At 42.8% G+C, this 21,053-nt stretch overlaps 1 protein-coding gene across 6 annotated transcripts; it reads left to right on the top strand.

Moving 5' to 3' along the window:
* The first annotated feature begins 1,554 nt into the window (after positions 1–1,554).
* Positions 1,555–20,078, top strand: RHOH (ras homolog family member H). Of its 6 annotated transcripts, none has more exons than XM_068680157.1 (3): positions 1,555–1,846; positions 2,019–2,076; positions 16,888–20,078. In XM_068680157.1, the coding sequence occupies exon 3, from the start codon at positions 17,115–17,117 to the stop codon at positions 17,688–17,690; it is 576 nt and encodes a 191-aa protein (XP_068536258.1). In that variant the 5' UTR covers positions 1,555–1,846; positions 2,019–2,076; positions 16,888–17,114; the 3' UTR covers positions 17,691–20,078. The 6 variants fall into 6 exon arrangements, with proteins under 6 accessions (XP_068536258.1, XP_068536257.1, XP_068536259.1 ...); XM_068680159.1 differs by lacking the exons at positions 1,555–1,846; positions 2,019–2,076 and adding exons at positions 8,034–8,177; positions 8,289–8,453; XM_068680156.1 differs by having other exon boundaries at positions 1,555–2,076.
* Positions 20,079–21,053: the final 975 nt, after the last annotated feature.

Raw genomic sequence — 21,053 nt, forward strand, 5'->3', positions numbered from 1 at the left:
TGGATTAGTCTGCAGAACAAAGCAGAAAAATATAGTTGCATTTAAAGTAGTTCTATCTGTAGCAGAGCTAAAAGAGGTTTAGACTTCACCTAAGACATTTATATCAATGTAATTTGCAAATGGTAGTTATTTCTCTACTTCTGACAAGCCACAGCATTTTAGTGGAAACATTTTTAAATGTTTGGGTGTCTGACTTTCTTTATCATGATCGCAATGGAAACTTATTGCCTGATTGCATGCACTGGTATTGGGAAACACAAACCTGGTTAAAAACAGAAGAATAGGTGTTTAATGTGAAAATTAAGTGACATGAGTTCTCACATAAATTATTGAAGCCTCTTATTCAAAATTTTGTCTCAAATGAAAAGGAGTATTGAAGCATTTAGGATTAGACTATTCCAACAATGTCTTCTGTGAACTACCTTTTACCTTCATCCCTACAGATAATTAACTGAATTCATTTATTTTCCCCAGCCTAACTGTTCAGCACTGTTCTGCAAGCTTCATCTCAGCATGTTTACAGCCTCTTTACACAGGTAATATTATGTCAGCAGCTATTTATATTTTTTGGCACAAACTGCGTTTCATCTACACATAAATTACCATTTTGTTGCACATAAATTATCATTTTGTTTCCTTTCTGTTTTATCTTGTAATTTGTTGGTTTTAAATCATTCTTGGAAGCAGTATAACTTTATCTTGGAATGCATCATGCCAACATAATGTTTATGTGGACAGATTCTCTTCACCAAAGGCTTCTCATCCTGCAATGAATACAAAACGCATGGCTTTAGACCTGGATGAGGCAGCCCGATCTTGCTACTTCATAGCAAGAGATGGTGAAGAATGTCTTCAATGAAACCAAAATATTTTCTGGAAAGGTCTCAGGTTCCATTTTTCTGCCTCGGAAGCTGGTCTTGAAGCTGCTGGGCAACCCCATGCTTGTGTATCTGGCTGAGGAGCAGCCAGCCCCTTGCGCTGGTCAGGACTGGGGCCCCCGGCATTCAACTTGTGTCTCCGTCCTGCTGTGCCAGGGCTCTCTGGCTGCTTCAGGAGTCTGGGACAGGGATGCCCTGATGGCAGCCCCATTGCCTGCTCGTCCAACGTGGGCAGCCTCTTGTAGTTCCCTGATCAGTGCAGCCAGGTGTCCTCCCTATGGGAAGGGTGGCAAGGACAGAGGGATCCCCATACACACAGGGCTTGAGTCAGGAAGGAACATGCAGGGAGCTGGGAAATGGGAGCTGGGAAATGCTCATAGCTCCTGCTGTACAGACTGTAGACCAGGCACTTGAAATCCCAAAACTAGCATTGGAGCCTTGTGGCAGGAAGGCTGGAAGTGACGATAACCCGGCCTGCTCAAGCTGTCTGTGCTGGGAAAGGCACACTCTGTGTTTTATTAAAGGCAGGGAGTCATTCCAGCTTGCACAAAAACATGCCAAGTGTTACCATGCCATGTTACCAGCACGTGAATCATGTGCAGAACCACCGGGCAGCTGTGGCTCTGCTCCTCTTCTCCTCCTTGTGGGGCTGTGCTATGCCTCCAGCAGCCAGAGCAGAGGCGGCCAGAGGAGCAGCAGCCTGCAAAGAGAGAGCGTGCTGCAGGCTGCCGGCTCTGCCTCCCTCCCCCAGCTTCGAGGAGCGGGTTTTTACATGCCACCAAAGACATTAAGACATTCGCGCTCACACGCCAACCCACAACAAAACCCACACAGGCAGCGCTGAGGAGCTCTCACCAGGAAGCTGACTTACCCTAAACCACTCTGCTATTTCTCGTCATACTACATCTGGGTCCCCTGTCACTGCCGCTGCCGGATGAGTGACCCAGTCTCCGGGACTTATTTGGCCTGTAGGTGCAGAGGGTCCTGCTCACCACTTACCTTTTTTTTTTTTTTTTTTTTTTTTCCCCCCCTCTTCTTTCTACATAATATATTTTTTCTGATCTGCTAGAAAAAAGTCTGCCTGAAAACCCAAGAACACAGATCTTCATTCTTCTTTTTTTCTTCCCCTATCTCGCCCAGAATAGTTGACTTCCGTAACGTTTATTTTTCAACAGCCTCTTTCAGCTTCCTGCGCCTGGTAAGTTCTTTGTCTTTTTTTTTTCTTTCTAAATATTGTAAAGCGAATTTATATTCTGAATCAAATTCAGTATCTTTAGTTTTACTTTTATTAATAACATTGTGAAATGGATTTACATAATTAGTTCTACGTAATTAGTTCTACTTTTAATACCATCCGTTAAATATTCAGTATTGTGATATTCTGTTAAGCAGTTGTCTAATCCCAACCCAGGTCATGGATCTTCTGGAGTTTTGTTTCCACTTAAGCGTAAAAAGTCCTCATATAAAAGTAGAGAAAGTGGTGCGATGGGCTGGGCAATGCCAGTATTTTATATGTTAACTGACAGAAGAAAAAAGAGAGAAAACATGAAGTATTCTTAAAATGGTGGGCCTGATTCCGATTCCCGTTGCTGTTGTAAGAAACATGAATGCAGGAACAATAGGCACGTTAAAACTCAGAGGATGGCTTTGTTCCTCCTTTGCGAAGTATTTCATCATTAGTGGGAAACTGTTCCGCTTCATCTTAAAAGTTTCCAAGCAAATTTAGTTGTAAGTTTTATTGTTTGAATTTGAGAAAAGTGACATTCAGGTTCTTAGGACTGAAGTGAGGTTTGAAATATGTGTAATTTGCCAACATCTCCGTCACGGGCTCCGGTTGCCGCCGCAGCCATGCCCTGTTGGGCGTTAACAGGCATCTCTTTCTGCCTTCCCCTGAGATGGAGGGGCTGTGCCTGCCATCCAAATGGCCGCGGGTGTAGTTCTTTGCTTTCATCTCACCCCCACAGCATCTTCTCGGCTGCTTTCTGAGCCAACCATGCTGTGATCATGGTGTGGGATCCCATTAGATCAGGATCTAATGTAAGCAGGATCCAGCAACACGTGTGCACAGGCGTGCACACGTGTTGCTGGATCCTGCTTACTCCAGCTGCGTCTGGCAGTGGGATGGTTTTGTCATGTTGCCAATGAGAGACAGGTAATCTAAAAGGTGAATGAAGAGGGAGCTTACAGAGGCTGGAACCGTCCCTCTGGCACAGGTCCCTGTGAAAAATCAGAATCTAGCTTTAAGGCTTTCTAACTTTCAGGCTTCCCATGACTGCCCGTGTCAGAGGACAGTCGCTATACCTACATGCAGCACAGCAAAACAGTGAAGATAGAACTATGCTTCCAGAAGGTTACTAAAAATACTTTTCCAGCCCGGTGACCAGCTTCCAGAAGAAAAAAAGGCTTTAAGACTTTCTAACTTTTTCTCAAAGCTGTGTTTCTCTTTGTGGATGGGGCGGGAGTGGGGCCATGGTGTCTGGAGGACGCCAGCTTGAGCGCAGGATTTACCCTGAGGAAAACACTTGTGTGGGGAAAGGTAGGTTAAGAGGGATTATTTGTTATCAAGCAGGTCTGCCGGCATATTTTAATATCAATTCATGCCCTTCTGCTGCTGCTATCAGAGTGAGGTGGGATTGTGCATTGCGCTGTGTGGCTTCGTGTTTTACATCTCTAAAACCCGCCATTCAGATCAATGGGTGTTTGCAAATGTTCTGGTAGAAAAGACCACCCATATACACCTACATGACATTAGGCTGTGTTTTAATGTCAGTTTTCAAAGGCAGGTCTGAAGACGTATCACACGAGTGAAAGTGGGCACAGAGTTGATGAGGATACCATGTTTGGGCCTTGGGTGGAAAAGCCCCATGTGCACTTGCTTCCTACTACACTGAGAGACAAGGCCTTGGTGAGGTCTAATGCCAAGTTATATATTCACTGGTTTGGGTGTCAGGAACCAGGAAAAAACGTAGTTCTGTACGTATAGAGAAATTGTGTAACCTCTACTTGCTGTCTAAGGTCTAGAGCAAAGAGTTAAAACAGAAAAAATGGGCTTGACTCTCATGTATAGCAAGACACAAATTCATAGTCCATCAGCAGGGCAAAGTGGCCGTAAATTACTGCCACTTAATCCTATTTTAAGGGAATTACTGTGCCAAAGTAGATGGGCTCATGGCAGTGGAGAATCAGGCCTCCCATGACCGCCTGCGTCAGAGGACTATCATTATACCTACATGCAGCACAGCAAAACTGTGAGGATAGAACTATACTTCCAGAAAGTTACTAAAATACTTTTCCAGCCCAGTGACCACCTTCCAGAAGAAAATGTTTATATGTAGAAATTTAGCAGATCTTGGCTCAGCTGCTCCATTGTGAGTGTGAACTTGGGGATGAAAAGGAAGGCCTCTCCCTGCTGTGTGGGCCCAGCAGTCTCAGGGGCTGGCCCTAAAGCAGCAGCATCTGATCACAGCTGCCAGTGGCAGCGATATCGGGGAGGAAATTGGTTGCACAGCTAGATGTGAGCTGTGTTAGTCCTCGGGGTGTACACGGACAATTCTCAGAGCACCCGGAGCCTGCAGGAAATGAGCACAGCTTGTGCTGGCGGCCTTGCAGGCTGAGCCGCTGGCCCACCCTGCAGAGCTGCGGGACTGCACCGGCGGAAGCGCCTGTGGCCTTTTTTTGGTGGCACTTTCAGATAACCCGTCCGGAGGTTGCCTAGACAGAGAGATGAGAGTCTGCCCTTTCTCCTGCTGCTGTTTCTGCGCCTTTCTAGATATATAGCAGCAGCTGGTGTAACAGCTGTAAATGAAGAGGATTCTCACTGGAAAACACCTCTTCTCTCTAAAACAAACACCTCAATGTTCTTCATAAAATGTTGGTGCTATGATTCTGTAGCTTTATTCAAAAAAACAGGCGAGTATTTCTAAATTAATGGTTCAGGTGATTAATTCAATTTGGATTTGATCACACAACAATTATAGTCTATTTTCTGTAATGCTTGAAAGAAATAAAAGGAATAACTTGCCTGTTTCAAAGTCTCAACGTGACATTTCAGGCATCACAGCACATACCATAACATCATTCCAAATTAGCTTCTCACTTTCTGGCCAGTGGTGTGGTTTTATTAAATCAGCAATTTTCAACTGTTTCCTCAATATGGAAACAGCTAACACCTAACAACTGAACTATGTCTTGGGATAGCTACAGTGCAGAAATCAAGAAAGGAAGTTGGCTGCAGCTGTCTCAAGCCCACTGCTAAAGTATTATGCTTTAAAATCCTGCATCGGAACACACAAATATAACAAAGCACTGTAGCAACAAAATCTGTGGGCTTCTCCACAGCTCTTTGCAAAACCAAATGTGGTTTCATGTATATTTGGCAGAATTTAGTTGTGCTTCATTTCTGATGTCAGTGAAAAATTGGAAAACCTTCCTCATCTACCCAAAGATTTGATGACAGTGGAAGGAGAGATGTTCGGAGCCAGAAAATCCTCTGCAATGCAGCAGTGAGTGTGAGCACTGGAAGTCACTGTTTGAGGCCTTGGTGTATCGGGTCTAAAATGAGCAGCTGCCAGAGTAGTGTGGAGTAATTGTCCCAACAGGCATGGAGACTGTGGTGACGGAGAGATAGGAACGCGGCCTCAGCACTCACTCTGTGCCCGTGTTTCTCCAACAGAATGGAGAGTTGTTCTTTTCACATGAGAAATCATATTCAGTCCTCATGCTCAGAAGCCACGGAGAAGAGTAAATTCCTCAATGGAGAGGGTGGTGTTGAGCCGGCATGCTTACCTTTATCTGATGAAATGACCCTTCTGGAAACCACAGGATTTTGCTCTGGCTTGGGTTTTTTCCCCAAGGGGGGCCATGGTGATATAACACGTAAGAAAGACCCGACGTGTGTCGGAAAGGGAACAAACACTTTGCCCGGCAGAAGTCAGCACGAAGGGCTGTGGTTGCTTTACAGTGCTCCATGTCACTTGTCACACACAAACGTACAGTGGAGTGGTAGGCTCAATAACTGATGCTCACCCATTTGGGGTTGTTTTACCAGCTGGTCATACCTCTTTTCCTCATGAGTGACAGGCATTTGCTTTTGAAGGTTATCCTGGTTTATGTCAAAATAGAGGTAACATTGGGTGTCCTACTGTACAAGTGTGAGAACAAGACCCCCGCGTAGCTTAGCTGCTTGGTTATCTCCTGTGCACAGTCACTGAAATAACACGAAGCCTTTCCATCCAAAAAGAAAACCTTTCATTCTTCTTTGTTGGAAGATGTCAGTGGACATGCAGTTTATTTGCAACTTACTTTCTTTTCTTTTTCTTTTTCTTCCACCAAATAACTGTGCTTGAAAAATGGAAAATTCTTTAGAGTTCAAAGTTATTGAATTAGTGACATATTTGAATATCTATTAACTTCCTCTCATCATCTGTACGCTTGTGGTTTTCTCACTACAAAAATATTTTATAAAACATGTATCGTAAAAATCCCTCGTAATTTCTTTTGTTTTCATCAGTTTAAATGCAATGCAGGTTTTAAAATTCATGTATCTTTCAAGCGGAGTTTTAATTCTGGATGAAAAGCCGTTGTGTAAAATAGCTGAGTTTGAATCAAGTCTCCCAGGATTCAAAAATAAAGCATGGGAAATGTTTGCATAATGCTCAAATGTAGCTCTCCTAAAATATCTTTTCCTTTCATTTGTGAGATCATTTTCATGCAAAATATGTAAAAATTAAGGAAAAATGTAAAATGTTCCTTTCTATGCTTCCCTCTGAAAAACAGAAACTCTGCAGTAAGATTTATCAAAGCGTGGGGATTTGCATCTTTAAACCAACAGAAAGCCAAATAGATGTCAGCTTTAAGTATCTGAAATGGCTTCACAAAGTACTGGAGTGAAGAACAAGTGAGAAGGATTTATATATTACTTTTGGTGGCAGAGTCTTTTCTCCTTTTAACCTATTGCATATGACCCAGTGCTGTCTGCAGTATTATAAGTTTTATTATCTTATATAAAAGTGACAAGAGATTAAGTTTATACCGGAATCGGAGAAAAATGAAGGGAAACAGGCCCTGAAAGATATAGTCTGTTCTGGCAAATGGTTGCTGTAAGATATAAATCAATGAACTGCCAGGTAAAATCTGTACCAATTCCAGGAAAAAAAAAAAAAAAAAAAAAAAAAGAGAACTCTTTAAAGGACAATTTCAATTGTTGCATTCATAACTGAGCATAGGATGCAGGCAATTTATTGTAGGCAAGTAGGCATACCCATTTAATTTAATTTACTACAATTAAGGAATTCTAAGGAAGCTATTTAGCAAGAAAAATATTTTTCTACCTATCTCATAAAAATATATATTAACTCTGCTTTTATTCTTATGCCAGGTACAATGTAGGAATACTGAGTTGTGGGATAGACAGGGGGAGGAAATTGCTTTATCCTTTTAATTTGTTTTATAAATGAAAAAAAAACTTAAATCAACAAATACAAGAAGAGTCGTGACAATTGCATGTTTTGTGTTGCGCCTTCTACCTGCAAAGTGATTGAAATTATTTCCAAGCAAGCCCTCAAAATTTTTAACATTTTAACATATGTGCACATACACATAAAATTTAAGAAATGAACTCAGAAGAATGGCACTTTCCCTCTGGCTGAAATCTAGACTATGATTTTAAATAGCCTAATATGTACAGAGGCAAGAAAAACCTTTTTGTTGCCGGCTCTTCTTAGGGGAAAAGTTAAAAATTTCAGCCAGTTTCTCAGTGTTATAAAATAAATAACCAATCAAATTACTGTTGCTTACTTCATCCTGGCTTTGCTCATTAACTCAAGAAGTTTAGCATTCATCAGGACAGGACTGAACAGTGACATGCAGTAAATACGTGTTCTTCCCAAGTAATAAAATAATAATAATAATAAAGACCCACAAACAACATATTTTAACAAGAAGGCAATATTCTGAATTGTTTGATCAAATGATGCTTTATTATTTGCTGCTCAAAACCTGTATACATTCGATACATTTTATTCTTATCACAAAACATGCAAATCTTCTGTCAAACTTTGGATAATTCTGTTCTAACTAACATTTTCCTCTTCCACCTTGACCTCCCACTGAAATCAGTCTTATGCAAATACTGAACTTAATGAACACGGAGAACCTCCTGAGGTTAGGGGGAGAAGATCTGGGCTTGAGAACCTCCTTACTTTGTGATAGGTAAAAACTGAGCAAAGTCAAACCCAAACAGACCTCGGAAAGTAACCTTGGCAATCTTGTGAGAGATCCGTGGAGGGCAGAGGAGAAATGGTAGGATGATTTTTTTCATTTTTTTTTTCCAGCTCTTGAGAGGGTGTTATGCCACCTGTGGTGTTCATATATTAGCTGTTACTTATATTGCTAATGTTGATTACTTTGTAGTGTTTAAAGAACCTGGTCAAGAAGGTTGGGTACTGTGCAAGCAAGGGAGAGGAGCGCAGTCCTACCCCTGGTTAGAGCCGAAACACGCTGAAGGCAGCCCTCTCTGCTACAGTGGGCTCGACATGGGCCCTGAGGGAGAAAAACCCCTTTCGCCTGTGAACGCAGGTGTGTATGTGGGGTTGGCGGTTGTTAGCTTTGGCATTTTACCACGCTACACATCTGCAGGATTTTGTACAAATTGATGCATCTCCTTAACAACAAATTATCGTTACATATTTTAAAGATGTGTCTAAAAAATTTAACAGCTGCATATACAGTAGAAAAGTAATTATTTAAAATGTATGTCTATATATTTATTTGCACGTGAAAGACTCTATGATCTGTCAGTTATATCTATGTTAGTGCAGATCTAGCTAGATCTGCAGATCTAGTTATCCAGATCTAGCTGAGCAGTCATTTCTGTGTGTGTATGTAAACACACATGCATACCTATGTGTAGCAATAAGGTAATTTAAACTCATTTCGATAACACATCCATTGTTTGATGCAAAATGTACATGCAGGTTTTAAAATGAGGGTGAGATATCTTAAACTGAATATATGTGTTTTCTATGCTGATCTATAGCAAAGTCTGCAATTAACAAATATCAGTGTACACGAACATATATATCTATGTAGATGTATCTAGATACATATGTAGATACACAAGCATGCATGCATATATGGACATAATATTTTGTATATGGATGTATAGATTTGTGTTTAATTTTTTAAAAATAGTTATTTTTTAAATTATGCTTTTTAAAATATATTTTTGCATATGTGTGTATACACTTTTGCATTCAGACAGCAAATAATACATCATTATGCAAGAAATTACTATGCTTATTTTAAACTAACGAATATTAGTTATGTATGTATAGAAAATTGATACTTTATGACTATATCCAAATCTGCAGACGGTCAAAAATGCCCAAGCAGAAAGAGAGAAAGGGCTACTCTTTCTGGAAAGAGATTGCAATCTTTGTTAGAGATTGTAAATAAAAGAATACTTCATATTTTATCAGCCAAAAAACAACAACAAAAACAAACAAACAAAAAAAAAACAACAAAAACAAAGCAAAACAAAAGAATTGAAGAGTTAAACCTGCAAAAAAAATCTACAAAAATATGTTGTAAGTGCCCTTTTGATTTGTCTCAAACTTCAAGAAAGGTGAACTGTGTTAAAAGAGGATGTGGCATGAAAAATTTGAAGTGGTTTGGGGCCCAAAGCTGCAAACCTTTCCACATGTGAATAATTCTACACACGCAGGAGTCTCATTGAAGTCAATTATCAAATTTTATGCAACCTAGAACATCGGTCCATCAGCTCGGTCGCAGTGCAGTTAGGCTTGTGGGGGAGATTTGCTTTATAACTGGGAATCCATTCTGATACACAGGGTGGCTTTTCATGGGTACGGACAATAGCGCTGTAGTCTGCGTGTAGCGCTTTATCCATGTTCATCTCCAAGCATATCTGTATGTCCATCTGGACCCAAAAGTAGTTCTATACCAGTGGTGAATATATATACTTACTTGTATATGTATATATGTGTGTGTGTGTGTGTGTACAAAACCAGAGCTATGAGGGAACGCAGACGGACAGATGGTTGGCAAATGTCAGTGCTTGAACACACACACACGTGTGACATTTGCACATCAGCTGCTCCGTTTCAGGCCGCATGTGTGCTGAGACTCAAGAATTTCTTCACTGTTTAAGAGCAGAGAAGAAAAGCTATCACAGAGAAGGGTGGGAAAGGAAGGTGACATACCCCGTATCTTGCAGATGGAAATGCTTGGTAAGTGCCAGAGCACGTGCAGCACGTTGGGCACGACATGCTGCTCCATTTCTGCTGACTTTGGAGGGTATTGGACCAGGCTGAGGATGGCACATGGATCAGTTGGCTGTGAAGGGGTTAATTCCCTACAACAGGCTTACCCAAATTTTACTTTGGAGAGGATGCAACCTTTCTCCTGAAAATGGGTCTGTTTTTAAAAAGCCTTGTAGCACCTTGAATACCGCGTAGTCTGTAATTTACTCCGTCATGCCATAAACACGGAGAAAAAAAAAAGACTTCAGACTTGTAGATTGAATTTTGAAGCAGGTACTTAACACAGCTGAATTGAATTCTGTTGGATTTAGGCTCTCTGACTGATACAAGAGAGTCTTACAGAGTTTTTGATAATTTTTCGAGTAGTTCTAATTACTTATGTTCATGCCTAATCTGTAAGTAGCTAAATTAAGGTGCGATTAGTCACAAATAAAGGGCTCGTGAAGATAAAATAAGTATTTTCTTTATTTAATTGGTTAACTAAAATGAGAGTTGAATAGTTTTTCTCAGTGACTATAGTAAATTGAATAGATCTTCAGAAAAGTCACTATCCATTGCTTATATGTATTAATTATGGGTACTGCTACTAAAGTAATGAACTACCAATTTTTAATTTAAACGACAACATTATGCGGCTTTATACTTATGTTCATCTTTGTAAGCAAGTGTGTAAATATGTACATTTACTTACAAGAAAAGCTTTCATCCATTTACTTGGACTTCATATCTCGTTCCAAATAGCATTGGTCTGAATTTGTCATTGTTTTATAGCAAGATTCCCCGGTCTCAATATGAGGGTTTTTCTTTTAAATCTGATGTCTTGTGTTCCCTGGTTAATAACAAAGTTGGCAATGTGACTGAATATTTGATCATAAAGCCTTTTCTTCAGTTTCAGTTGTTAAAACTGCCAAACAAAGAAACTGAGGTTTTTATTTTCAGGTTTTGTATTGATCCAGCAGTGATTTTTGTAAAGGTTCCTAAGAAAGTGTTGGTCCATTCTTCAAATTTGATGAATTAGATTTTTTTTTTTTAGAATTTCAGTTTTACATTTTTTTTTTCAAAATAAAACATTGAAATTCTAAAAGAAGAACAGAATTTCAGTTTAGCGAATCAGGGAACGACAGAAAAATTTCTAGGTATTTATGACTGCAATTTTTTTTTTATTTTTATTTTTTACTCTGGAAGAAAATTGTTTTTTTTTAAGATGAGATGAGATGAGATGAGATGAGATGAGATGAGATGAGATGAGATGACGAGACATCTTGACTTTGACCATATGGACTCGTTGCATGTTGCTTGCTCTTCTAGCTTTAGGAAGCCACTGCGGGTACGATTGTACTTAGGGATAAAATATCTGTATAGCGGCTCTCATCCAAGCTTCTCTGCATCTTCATAATTCTTTAGAATAGAAAAACACATTGAGAGATAACCTGGCAGTTAATCTGTCTATATCATAAATACACCAGGTGACTGAAGCACAAGCAACCGAATAACCTGCCGTCTTGCTCTTGGGCCAGGGAATACAGATGGATGCTGCGGTTGTCTGCTTGGAAAGTGAGTGGGTTGAATGCAGATTTTTTTGATGGAGTAGTTTGGGGAAAATATGCAGCATCTTGCAAAGGTGCGGGCTGTGCGCCAGTTCCCCTTCATGGCAGCGGTACCACCACGGACTGGCACTGTGGACTGAAGTGGTGACGCTGAGAAGAAGAGGGGCTGTTTCCTAGACTGACAAGACCGGGGTTACTTAGTGCTATAGACCAAAATCATTTTAAAATGGGGTCAAAATACAGGAGGTAGCTAACATGAATGTCAGAGCATTAGGTTAATGATTACATGACAGGAAACTGCAGCAAGAGGCCAGCAGCTTGCAGACCAGCAGCAGGCTCCAGGCAGGCCGCAGCTGATGTACGAGTCTGCAGCAGCCCTGGGCTGTGGCAGCACAGGCCCCTGCAGCAGTCTGGAGGTTTGTGTCTGAATGGAGCAAGTACAATTTGCGAATGGAGTTGAAGACATGGTAGCATGATGTTGGTGACCTGGTGATCTAGCTGGGCATCCAGACGATCCACAATGTCCATGGGGTCTTCATCGGGGGGGGGCAAATATCTCCCTGCTGCATTTTCTGGGTGCTGCCCCTCACAGTTTGTCTGACCTCTCTTGATTTTCTGCCAGACCTCCTCCTCCTTCCCCTTCTCCTCTTCCTTCTCTTCCTCCTCCTGCTCACAGGAGTTGCTCTCAGGCCCCATCTGCACCCTGCAGCACTCAGGGCACCCATGGAGGTGAAGGTGTAAAGTCGCGCACTGTTCCAGTCAGTGACAATAATCTCCATATCTCCTTCCTCTCCTTTAGGGCCTCTAAGCAAGAGACACACTTGAAGTTTTTACGTATCCGCAGTGCAGTTGGAATGAGCATTGATTATAACCAACACAGTGCAGATGTGCTGCAGACACGCTTCTGCAGACCCCATCTCCGTGTGAGGTGGGACTGTGTGAGGATTAATGCGTGCAGGCAAAGCCAATACGTGCAATCAAGCATTGCACAGCCACTAGAAGTCTCTCCAGTGGTTTTCAACCTTTACTTTTTTTATTAGTACAAATATTTTTACTTCCTTGCAACATCAGTTTTCTTCAAGAGCTACTGTACACAGTGTTCAAGATGAAAAATTAGCCTGCTTTCATCCTGATATCAACAGGAACTGTACTAAGACATAATTGTGGTAGGGACCGGATAATGACAATAATAGCATGTTAATTGCTTTAACTCTCTGAAGCATTTTGTGGCTGCCAGATCAGTGCAGTATCTGAGAAGCCTGTTGTGTTGCCTGTGTGATTTTGTTTCTGTATGAGCTCATCCCTTCCAAATCCCAGCCTACCTGGTGCTGCACAATACACAAGAGAGGGTTTTGAAATCAGGAGATCCTGACCCTTTTGCTTTTCTCCCATCATGAGGCATTGTCTGCTCCCTGCAGGTGTTTCACCACAGTGAGCCATGCTCACAGTGACCCTGTAGTAGAAGCCAGAGATGTTTCTGGCAGGAATGAAAATCCCATTTGGTTCAGCCAACACACTTACTCCTTCTGATACAAGCAGTACTGCTTTTGTGCGTTGGTAGATTGTTTCAACAAGCATTAGATTAGTGTTTTGCAGATGTATTTTCATGTGAATCCTCCACCCTCAAGGAGTCTGGAGCTGCTCTGCTCCTCCTCCCATACTGTCGCATCCCATATCATATTCATCCATGACCACATGTGAGGCATTTACCTGTGTGGGACTGCCGGGCTGAGCAAAGACAGCCAAATGCACAGCATCAGGACCAGGCCTGGGGCATCTTGCTTGAGAGCAGTGAAACAGGACCTCGTGATAGGAATAAAATCCCTGGGTGTGAGCACTGCAGCATCGTGCTGCCCAGCGGGATCCCACAGAGCAGCTGTGGTGGGGCTCTGGCACGGCCCTGTGGGTGCTGTCCGCGCTCTCAGGGAAGGACAGGCCACAACTCTGCTCTCTGCCTCCACCAGAAACCCCAACCCTGCAGGCTGCGAAGGGTTTTGGGGAGGTGGCTGCCTCCGCTGTGGGTGCCTGGGGTGATGCCTCTGTCATCACCTCAGGGCACTGTAACCTCACACCCGCGTGAGGCCCTCTGCTTCAGACACAGGGCGAGAAAAATGGGAAAGCAAAGCAAAGCGTTGCAGAGACATAGTTACACAGACAATACGGTATCTTTGGAGAAACTGGGTTCTATCCAAAACTGTGCAAGAGTATGCTTCGAAGCTAATCCCCAAATACATAGGGTCACTATTCATAATGACTGTATCAGAATTAGACATAAATTCTCACACTTGACATTATAAAAGCTCTCACCATATTATTTAAGTAAAATTTTTGTTTTTACAAGTGATGAAACCATACATTGAAATAGTGTAAAAGAAAATACATGTTTCTGGAATTACAACATAGACTTGATAAAATTGGTAACATAAGGCAAACCAAAGCGTTGGAACAAATCCTGCAGTAGGTTCTACTCAACTGTCCATGATTAGAAGGTTTTGCGCAGTCTTTTAATGGGTGTAGCATGCTGGACTGTCAGAGCAGGACTGTCATATATAATATGAGAAAAGGGAACAAAAAACTTTTGCAAATATTTACACAACCGGCTGTATACTGGTGCATAGCAGCGCCCTGTACTGGCCTTTCCTTTAAAGGACACAGTTTTCTACTGATGTCTCATCTAAAGGTTTTTCCACTAATTGAGATGAACTTGTATAATTATTTTAACTCATCCTCTCCTATCCTGAGGCCGTGTCAGTGACAGGCTGTGTGCATAGTTTAGAATTGCTCTTCAGTATCCCAACAATACGAGCTGGTGCCTGAACTCCAGCAAGCTGCGAACAAAAGCAAGATGGGGACCGCTGACTGCAGTCTGTCCTCTGGAGCAGGGTAGGTTATGTGCAGTGCATTTTTATAGACCAAAACAATTTGCTTTGAAAACGTAGCCGCGCTGTCACGCTATTTCATCTTTTATGATTGCGTGTGTCGACTGGCTATGTACACTAGCTCTCAAAACCCTTTTTTCAGCTTTAATCATTTATATATTTTCTTTTCAAACTAGCTAACAAAATCAGACGTGGTTATCTTCAAGCTGAGTAGCAGAACAGTCTTTTTATCCATCTTCTTCTATTTTGGCTTTTATTAAATTTATGATTTGTCGGCATTTGTGAAAAGTCATACTTCGGGCATTCCGACTTTTCCCCGCATTCAAATATAAATAAAATAATGATGCTAAAGGCATTAAAGACTACTTGCACCAAAGAAATGTTTGTTCCAAGGAGAAGACCTGGTACATGCTAACTTTCTCCTGCGAGCACACACTTTTTTCTGAATCACACACTACCAGCTTGTGGTGAATGGTGGTGTTTTAAAACTGTACTGCTGACACAGTTTTGAAGTAGAATACCCCATAGGAAAGATGATGATGCACTTAAGTAGTTGGACCACATATCCTGTGCGTACTTTTTGAATTGTCATAGCTGTATTTTTTAAATACCTTCTCTAATTCCCTTGAGAGCTTGCTTGGGGAATGGAGTAGGGCTTAGATGAAGCATGAAAAGCGAATTTCCAGCGGCCACCACCCCACCTTTAACTCACGGGGCAGCTCGTTTCCCAGCAGGCAGGAATGAATACCTGCCTCGGCCTCTATCCTGCTTCCCAGAAATGAGCTGAGATGACGAGCGTGTGGCCGTGTGCGCAGGCCAGGAAGCGCCGCCTGTCGCAATGGCTCCTGCAGATCCTCGTCACCCTGCCGAGCACAGAGCTGCCCCGCAGCCTCGGCGCCGCCTCTATAAAGCAACGTGCTCCAGCCAGGCCCTCACACATCTTCTTTTGGCCAGGGTGTCAGGTGGGAGGAATACGGGCACGCCGGCAGCACAGGAGGAGGTAGGAGGCCGCCTTGTTGCAAAATGGAAGGAGGGGAGTTGCCAGCAGCGGTTGTCAGCGCCTGTGCAATGTGCTCTCTAAGCTTGCCCAGCACTCTTCTCTTCTTTCCCTTTGTTTTTCCCCTCTGTGAAGTAAGACGAAGCTCTGAGCGTACTCGAAATGTGCGGTGGTGGGGTTAAGGTGGCAAACCTGGAGAGCGTTACTGTAAGGTGGTGGAGATGTGTCTGGTGGCCCTCATTCATTTCTGTGCAAACAACCCACAGTCCGACTTCTCTGTCCATATGTGAAGGAGACAGAAATATATTGCCTGTGTAACGCTAGCAGGAAATTTTGAAATTAACCAGTGATATTTTGTTTTAACCAGTTTTGTTGAGCAGAACTAATTTTCCTTCAGATTTGCAGTTGGTGAATTTTGTAGCGTTTTGTGTGCAGCCCCGTGTGAGCAGCGAATCTTGCACACAGCCAGTGGGGAAGAGACAAATGCTTTCAAAATAGGAAAATTTGACTGAATGCTGGCAGGAGCTCAAAAGCAATTGCACACTACGAAGAGTTACTCTCAGTTTGGTTTTTCAAGAGACTAAATGTCAGGGCAGCTGCATCTCCTTCAGATGAAATTGTCTGACTGGGGCAGCACTGGTGGTGTGGCTTGCTTTGGCTCGTGTTATCTTGCTTGTTGGAAGTGATTTGTAAGAAACATTTTGAACTTTTTTTTTTTTTTGGTATTTTCACTGTGCATCCCACATTTATTTTGAAAACTGTTAAGGTTCATGTCAGTCAAGATCCGCATCTGAGGTCTTTCCTCGTCGCAAACAGTTTGACATCGCTGCTTATTATACGATTGCTTAAATAGTCAAATCAGTTCATGAAGTGGTATTTTTTTCTTCTCATGGCTATCTTTAGGGGACAGGGGTATACTTTCAAGGGAATCTGAACTGATGGGTTGGGAGGAATTCAGGATTTTTGCAGTCTTGGTGAAATTCAGAGGCAGGAAATGTCTCACTAAAAGCAGCTCGGTAAGATTGTACCAAGTTAACTTGATTTTATTAGTTCTTTAGAAAACTGGAGGGAAAAACCAGCTGGTCTCAGTGCAGAACAGCAGGGGTGATAGGACTGTTATCCCTGTGAAGCATCAAAAAGGCGGCTACACACGCTGCCGGCTGGGAGGGATGGCAGGGTTCAGCGTCCTCCATGTGGGGTAATCCCCACGGCCGTCCAAGGACGTGTCCAAGGAACTTTATCTTGGTGGAAAATAACCTGTTCACTGTGGGTTGCAAATGTTACATTTTATTTTTACTCTTCCAGAAACATCGCTTGACTCACTGAAGAATTAAAACTGACAGCACCGCAGAGCCGTGTGGGAGAAAAGGGGATTTTAGACTCAAGCGATACCATCAAGCCTTGAGGAGTAAAGACATTTGGATGGGTTCTCACCAAATGGAAGTTATCTAGAGAGCCCCCAAGACCACTGCATCTCCACATCGTGCTTCTGCTGCGCTGAGACAGTGCTCTTGGCCCTGGACGTTAACAAAATGCTGGATTCAATCAAGTGTGTGCTGGTGGGGGACTCTGCGGTGGGGAAAACCTCTCTCTTGGTACGTTTCACCTCCGAGACTTTTCCAGATGCCTACAGACCCACTGTGTATGAAAATACCGGAGTGGATGTCTTCATGGATGGAGTACAGATTAGCCTCGGTCTCTGGGACACGTCGGGCAGCGATGCCTTCAAAGGCATTCGCCCCCTCTCCTACCAGCAGGCAGATGTAGTGCTAATGTGCTACTCGGTGGCGAACCACAGCTCCTTCCTAAACCTGAGGAACAAGTGGATCGGCGAGATCCGCAACCACTTGCCCCGCATCCCCGTGCTGGTGGTGGCCACTCAGACTGACCAGCGTGACACGGGGCCCTACCGCTCCTCCTGCATCAGCCCAATGGACGGGAAGCGGCTCGCCCAGGACGTGCGAGCCAAGGGCTACCTGGAGTGCTCTGCCCTCAGCAACCGCGGCGTGCAGCAGGTGTTCGAGTACGCCGTGCGGACAGCAGTCAACCAAGCCAAAAGGCAGAACAGGCGGAAGCTCTTCTCCATTAACGAGTGCAAGATCTTCTGAGGGCCGCCGGCGGTGGTTTCGCCTGCGTTCGTTCTCTCTGTCTTCTCACAGAGACACTGCGGCAGAGATAACGGGGGGTGAACCAAAGGAGGACTCCTGGCAGGACCACAGTGCAGGTGCCCCTGCTAAGACAGATGCGTGCTCTCTCTGATCTGTTCCCCCACCCAACACACACGGGCACTATCTAAAAATGACGGGTGCAGGGGAATGCAGCCCTGTGCTTGGACTTTGCTGTCCTGGACTGGAGGATTTACGGACCATAGCCGTGCTGATTTTGTTACTGGTGTTCCTCAGTTGGTGGTTTGTTTGCATTTATTTAATGACAAACTTCTGCCTGGATCAGCCTCCCCTCGATATATCTGTCTATGTAGAGATTTTTTTTTTTACTCTAAGAACTTAACATATAAAACATGACCGTTGTATATCTATTTAAAAGAGTCTTGTATTTGCTGTTGTAAAATCCTGACACTTTGTTTTCATATTTTGGAAATTCTTCCTCATATTTTGGAAGTTCTTCCTCTACCTAACCACAGAAGCAAATCATCTTATCCACACAATAAATGGCCTGCAGGCAAGCCGACCACTTCTTACACATGCCTTAGTTACTGCACAACAGTGACTGAGCCCAGCATGTCCAGCGTAGGAGCGATTAAAACGTATTTGATAGATATTTGTCAGTTGTCCCATGCCTCTGTGAGATTTATGTTGTTATCATAGTCCTCTTCCTAGGAAAATGGAGACCACCTCAGGTCAAAAACAGGATGAAACAGGAGGAACGTAACTCAGTTCTTCCTAGACCTGACCTAATTACAACCCCAGAAGGGCTGGCTTGCAGTCAGGGCTTGTTTAGACACATGGGTGGGGTGGCAGAGACAAATCTGTACTATCTTCACCTCTCATGTCTCCGACATAGTTTTGGAGGCAAAAGATTTCATTCTCCAGGGATGAAAGGTATTTTTTCATGAGCACTAAAATTCTCACAATATTTTAGTACATTTTTTAATAAACTGTGGTTGTAGTGAAACCAGTGACCTACTATAGTGAAAAACTAAGTATGTGGCAATGTTGAACGTGCATATTTAGAAGGCTAAATAACATTTTTGGGGTTTGAATGGTGAGAGTAACTGCCTGGGTTCTATGAAGCAAAGACTGAAGCAGGTTTTGCACCCTGGGGAACTTGGCAGGTCTGAGCATCAAATCCTGGCATACCGACTTGGGCCAAGCTACCCTCCTGCACAGAGAGCCAGGCTAAGGAGGTGGAAACTCCGGGTGTCTAAGAGGACTCTGCTGGAAGATGTAGAGGGTCAACCTGCCATGTTGTACGTTCCTTGTGAACTGTGGTGCCCCCTTTTCCTCATGTTATCTGCACCAAACCCGCTGCCCCACATCATCCCTCGGATTTTGCAGACCTGTCTCATCCGAAAGGTTTCTGCTGCCCTCCCTGTTCTTCAGCTAGCTCAGAACTTCAGCTAGCTCAGAACTCTGTAGCATACTGCCATGGACAATGGTGTAAAAAACTGTAGGATGATTCTCCTTCTCCATGGGGAACCCAAGAGAATGAGCAGCATCTGTTCTGACTAAACCCTGACTCATGTGTTGCAACAGGAATGGATGCAATGGCTTTTCTAAGTCAAATCCAAGGTGGGAATTCAGGAGTTACCCTACTGAGCAAATAATCTATAGCTGGGTTCTAATCTACCTATAGTTTATCCCTAAAAAATCAGTTGTGTGCTCTTCTCCATGCTCTGTTATACCTCTGAGCTTCTCCATAAAGAGAAATTCCAAATGAAATCGTCCTCCTCCTCCAATCCTAAAGAAGATCTCATTTGTGATGTAGGTGAGCAAGTATCTGTATCATGATCACCTTGAATAGCAGTGGTGTGTAGGACACTTGATGTTGTAGTCACGACAGCTCCCAGCCTGGTGAATGTTTACCAGTCATCGACCTTATTCCAAGGGAGGCTTCTGGTCATTAAAACATGTTGGTCTCATGTGAGGTGTCTATATCAGCTTCAAATCTTTGCAAGCTTCTGCATCTGAGTACACAAGATGAGGGCTCCCATCACCACCCATCTTTCCCGTACTCCTCTCTTTCTGACCCCTCTCTTTTTAAAACTTTACATGTATATTGCAAATCCTTTGCCCCCTGAAACACTAAAACTGACATGTTTGTAAAAGAACCCGAACCACCTGATAACTTATGCTGTGTTACGGAAGTAGCTAGGTATTAGCAGTCTTCAGTTAAAAATATTTTGGCTTTTGGAAGAAATGTTTCTATATCTCAATTCTTGTAATGCGTCTTCACCGAAAGTTTTTTTTTTTCCCCTCAACCCTAATTTAAAAGTAGCCATTGTTACTGTTTGAACATTAAAGAACATGTGCAAAATATCACTCTTGTTATGGTCCCTTTTTCACTACCTGATTTAATGTCTGTTTTCATCAATGTGAAACGTTTTTTGTTTTCATTAATGTGAAACATTTTTTGCCAGCATGTTCTATTATATGGTGGTGTGTGTGGTCTCTCTTTCTTTCTTTCTTTCTTTCTTTCTTTCTTTCTTTCTTTCTTTCTTTCTTTCTTTCTTTCTTTCTTTCTTTCTTTCTTTCTTTCTTTCTTTCTTTCTTTCTATTAAGCTTTGCTTACAACAATTTATGCTGCTGTTTTTATGTGTTGACAAACAGTAACTGCTATGCCAGGATGCCCTGCTATGGTATCCATCACAGGATGCTGGGATTTGGGGAACAGAAAGCTCCAAAGAATTGTTGTATCAGAAAAAGCCGGATGAAAATGTTCACACTGCAATTCAAAGTCCCATTCCATCTATATTGGCTTCACAAAGCTTGTGATAATATGTTATAAAATGATGAATTTTTCATTGCAACTTGCTGAAGCAAAATGGATGGGCCTCCCTGAGCTGGCAATATGGGATGCAGAGGGAATTCAGGAGTGGCTTGATATACTCTTCGCTGTGCATCCTAGAGCTGGTGTGAATCCACTGAAAGTTGGCTGAAATTTAAAATCAAATTGAAGAGAGCAACAGGGGGATTTGGAGTAACAGTCACAGAGGGATTTGGGTTTGGCATTATGCAAAAAAAGAGAACTGTTTCCAATTTTCACAGCCTGCTTATTTTCAGGCTCTCAAAGCTAAAAGGCACTTTTCATTGGGAACAAACTGTGAGACACATTATTTCAGTGTCCATAATTATGCGGCTTTCGCTGGGCTGATGTGCTCAAAACGTGTGGCAGCTCAGAAGCAGAGTGACATCTGGACGTGGCAGATTCTGGCAGAAAACCCTGCTGGGTCCGGGCGGGCACCGTTCGTGCTGTAATAGCACCGCAGCCTGCATGGACATGCAGACCTGCAC

Source organism: Anas acuta, chromosome 4, assembly GCF_963932015.1.
Source record: "Anas acuta chromosome 4, bAnaAcu1.1, whole genome shotgun sequence".
Classification (NCBI taxonomy): Eukaryota; Metazoa; Chordata; class Aves; order Anseriformes; family Anatidae; genus Anas; species Anas acuta.

Coding starts and splice junctions, on each gene's coding strand:
- RHOH (XM_068680156.1), top strand. CDS start 17,115: ATGCTGGATTCAATCAAGTGTGTGCTGGTGGGGGACTCTGCGGTGGGG.